This window comes from Cryptotermes secundus, unplaced genomic scaffold (assembly GCF_002891405.2).
Source record: "Cryptotermes secundus unplaced genomic scaffold, Csec_1.0 scaffold1307, whole genome shotgun sequence".
Lineage (NCBI taxonomy): Eukaryota > Metazoa > Arthropoda > Insecta > Blattodea > Kalotermitidae > Cryptotermes > Cryptotermes secundus.
Window position 1 is genome coordinate 11254 of NW_019718290.1, and position 4733 is coordinate 15986.

Consider the following 4733-nt stretch of genomic DNA (forward strand, 5'->3'; position numbering starts at 1 on the left):
CATGTTACCAATCCTCCAGGGTCCAATTAGCGACGTCACAAGCCCAGGTGAGGCGCTGTGTTAACAGAGGCACTCTGGTCGGTCTTCTGCTCCCATATCCCATGGAAGCTAAAGACCGCTGCACTGACCTGCTGGATATGCGTCTGGTACCTCCTGCATTGAATGTGGATGTGATTTCAGCCAGTGTAGCTTGTCTGTTACCACGGACAATTGTAGGTAGATGCCAGTGGTCACGATCATTAAGCACCCGTGGTAGGCCACTGCGCTGTCCACGGTGGGTGGAAATGCCTTCCACAAGGAATTTCCGGTACACACTTGGCACCATGGATCAAGGAATGTTGAATGACCACACAACTTCGGAAATGGAATGTCCCATCTGCCTGGCACCCACTATCATGCCCCGTTCAAACTCTGATAATTCACGTCGGCTTGCCATGAGCAGACTGGCCGGTGTTCAACCTGACTTATGAGAGAACACCTCACAACTGATACTGCTCTGGGCATTCCCAAGCCATGAAGGGATGGTGGCGCTTCTTAAAAATAAATTTACATACTACTATCCCATTACTTTTGGCACACCATCCCTTGACAGTGTGCCAAACTAATGTTAAAAGAAGTATCAGACATGACACACACCGTTAGTACAGGGGATCCATGTAGATGGTGCTCATGTGGGAAGGATGACACTGCGTGGCCCTTGATCATGCAGAAAATCCAATGTCACTGGGAATAGCTTTCCTCCAGGACTGCCTACACAGAGTAAAAATTACATAAAGCTATACACTATATCCTATAAGTGATTTATGAGTTTGCTAATTCCAGATGATCCTCTGGCACTGAAACAAGCAGCACAGAAGACACTAACCTCTAGTGCACAGACTGCTTGTGGTTCCTGTGCAGTAGCAGGGGCTGTAGGCGGATGCTGTTCGGCGGGGAAGAGTGTCCTGAATCTGGGTACAGCACGTGTCAAAATGGCAATGATTACTGACATTTCACCTGCAATGCAAGAAGAAGGTGGAGACAGTTCCTCCTGATTGTCAGTAACCTTCACCACTGCAACACACTGCATATCCAGACATCCTGCAGGGGCCACTAGCTGCTGCCTCCAGAGTGTGGGATCATGGCACACTCTTTTCACAGGTGTCCCTCCAGAGGCTCCAGACCTGTCAACAAATGTAACAGTTATATGAACGTTAAATCTGGCCCAGTCCTTGTCAGAACACTCTTGTGCCACAGAGAGCTTCATTGCCTGACATGCTGCTTAGTTCTGGTGACATACCCAACACCCTAGCCCAGCCTTTCTCAACCAGGGCTCCTTGGAACCCTAGGTTTGTGTGAGAAATTGTGAAATATATAAAAATAAACAATGTGCTTTCATGCTTGTGTGTGTTTATGTTAATAATGGCCACAAAAGTTATCTATTTCCCATATTTGGAGTTTACAGCTTTTATACCAAAAAATAACATTTGCTTATTACCTTTTTAATCACTAAAACGTTATGTGGTTATTTGGAATTTCATTCGGTTATCTACTACCAATTTCTTTTTATATTTAATTACCACTTTTTTTTTTCACAGAAATGGCTGATGGTCCCATGTGACAATTTTTGAAGAGGAGGCATGTAAGAATAGAGGGGGACTTAGTCCTAGGCATACGGATAGTTCCGATGACATTAGCAATGGAGGATCACAAGCTTCTGACAAATTTTACTGCACTAGTGGAACAATGGACCCAAAAAAGAACCATCTTTATAATGAAAACTAATTAATCTGCTTTAAATGGAACAGTGATTCAGGCTGTCCTATTCCATTGTGTCTCACCTGTGGCAAACAACTTGCAAATGCAGCAATGGCTCCAGAAAAATTGAAACAACACTTAACTACAGATCATAGCCACATTATCTAGTAAAAGTGCTGATTATGCTGGGACAAAATGCAGTATGATAAATAAAAAAATAACAGTTTCTGTGTCGAGGTCAATGAGTCACAGATTTCACCAATAAAAGTTACATTGTAGCGTTTGTAACATTTGTAGATGATGGTGAAATTCAAGAAAACTTTTTCTCTGTTGCAAATGGCAAGATATCTTTAATGTCTTATTTTCATATATGGAAACAGAAGGTCTGTCTGGGGAGAACTGTGTAGGCATCTGCATTGGTGGTGACCCATCAGTGGTTGGCTGTAGAGGATTCACCTCTCTTGTTAAAAAACAAAAAAGAAAATCCTGATGTCACAACACATTGCTTTATTCATATAGAGATGCTGGTTTCAAAAACTTGAGGCGAAATGAAAGAAATTTTGGATGATGCTACAAAAATGGTTAACTTTATCAAACAAAGACCAGTTCACTCCAGAATGTTTAAAAAATTGTGTGAAAGCGTGGAGAAACAGCACATAAATTTCGTGCTACATACAGAAATCCAGTGGCTTAGCAGAGAAAGAGTTCTCAACAGGGTGTCTGAGCTGAGAGGTGAATTACAGAATTAGGTTCAAGAAAACAGTAGGCCAGATTTTGCAAAGTGCTTTGAAGATGAAGGAATGGCTGGAGAAACTATCATGCTTAGCAGATACATTTCATCACACTAACCAGTTGGACAAATCTCTGCAAGGCCCCAGAGAAAATTTTGTAACTTCCAGTGACAAGAATCTTGGATTTAAAAGGAAACTGAATCTTTGGAAAAATCATGTTGTGAAAGGAAACCTTGAAATATTTCCACAGCTGCTGGGGCTTGAGAGTGAAGGAGGATTCCAGCAAGTCTCAAGTCTTATTGAAAACCAACTTGAAATGTGGAACATAATTAAACGTTATCTTCCCTTCTTTTCAACACAAGTGTATGTGTGTCCAGATGAGGGACACTCACTCTGGAACTCTGTGAGCTGCAATCTGATTGCATACTCAAGAAGAGATTTACTGACCTATCCTTAGACAAGTTCTGGATTTCTGTGAAAGAATATCCGGCCATTCACTGGAAAGCAGCAAACATACTACTGCAGCTTTTGACTTCTTACATATGTAAGCACGCTTTTTCTTGTTTAACAAGCATCAAGAGCAATGACAGAAATCGTCTTGCTTCGGTTGAAGATAAACACCATGTGTATTTATCTAAAGTTTGACCCAGAATTTAGTATTTGTGCAGCAAAAGCAAGCACAGGTTTCACATTAAAGGAGAAAATTTCAAGCTTTGTTTTCGTTCAAAATATGACACTGTATTACAATGATATTTTTGTTCATACTGCTGTGATTTATATTATGATTTTCAATAACCTTACTATCTGACATTGTCAGTAAATTTTCATGTTGGAAATAACCCTAATTAAGATCAATTTATAACTGTATATGTGTGTTTTAGTATACAGGTCAAATACTGTGTGGGATGTTGCTGGTCTAATAGACAACCACTTAAAAAGTTTGCGGGCCCTGAAAATGACCATTTATTCGGCCGTGCTTGCTCGAGTAGCGGTAGCTGCTTTATAGCAGACCAGGTCTTCTTTATGGCCGTTCAGCTGGTCTGGCTGGCCGGTGATGCGATGCTGCATGCGCCGGTAGGAACAGCTGCCTATGATTCGAAGGATGACAGAGCCGTTGTCTCATCACGGTTGCTGGAGAGCTGTTGCTGCTTCGTGACTTCAGAGTAGCTGCATTAGCTGTCTGTCGTAGTGAGGACGATCGAAGAACTGATCATTGCGAGTCAGAGTCAGAGTCATGTTGCAACTGACGGTCGGTCGGTCAGTCAGTCAGTCTGTCTTGGTGTCGAGCCCCAGCTATTTCTTTTGAATGAAAGTTACTGTCTTGTCTGTGTGGGGCGCCCCCTCTGACAAGAGGTCGGGTCTGTCATTTGTCAGTCAGTCTGTGTTACGCCGTGGTGGTAGGGGGCGTGGAGGTAAATCCCCACCGCCTCCACCACTGTTACGCTCTTACGTCCTTACGACAGGGGTGGATGGGTTATCTCACCGCTGTCTTCACTGTTATGCCGTCGCTACACCTCTATTATGCCGTGGTGACAGGGGGCGTGGAAGTATCCCGCTCTGTCACCCGGTTTAGTATGCTGCCACCATCTTGTTATATCAAGAAAACTAGTAAACTTATCGTTGCTTACGTCACTGTCCTGGCTTAACTCGTAATTCGCCGAAGCTTTTGGAGGTCCTGGAGTCGTCAGGGAAGAGGGTAACACTTAAGGAATTGCTAGGTTAAAGTAAACTCACACATGCCTATCCTATTGCCCTATGTTACTATATACATACTATATACACACTTACCGACGTTCGTCGGTTGTATTACACTGGATAATGAACCTGCAGCCATCATTAAGTCTACCTCTTGTCACCCCACTGTCGGGTATTCTACGCCTCTGTATTTCTGAATGAACCTAGTCCATCTAGTTAACACTATCTTTCTCTGGGGTTTACACTTTACATTTGTCACTATCACACTTAATGTTCATGGCTATAAGAAGTTGGTTTCACTTACTTGACTGAAGAAACAGACGCTCGCCATCACCAACCAGCGCCCACTCACGGCCATCGCTCTCTCAGCGATAGCCTCCCGCTGAACTCTAAGTTACTTAATATTATTCAAAAGGCAAAAGGGTCTTTTGATTAAGTCTTCTAGGGTTTATATAACCTCTCTTTGCTGATTCTTCGAGTTCCGGGTATGTTGGCCTGCCCATTCTGACGTGTTTTTGGGTCGGTGTGGCCCCCTCATTGGCTGTCTACCGATGAGGGGCTGACTGTCGT

The 4733-nt window shown here is 43.1% G+C and overlaps 1 protein-coding gene across 1 annotated transcript; it reads right to left on the reverse strand.

Moving 5' to 3' along the window:
- Positions 1–695: 695 nt before the first annotated feature.
- LOC117282071 lies at positions 696–4521 on the reverse strand. The gene is made up of 4 exons (XM_033750275.1): positions 4468–4521; positions 1821–1879; positions 866–1163; positions 696–750 (listed from the first exon to the last, which is right to left on the reverse strand). The coding sequence occupies exons 1-4, from the start codon at positions 4519–4521 to the stop codon at positions 721–723; spliced, it is 441 nt and encodes a 146-aa protein (XP_033606166.1). The 3' UTR covers positions 696–720.
- Positions 4522–4733: the final 212 nt, after the last annotated feature.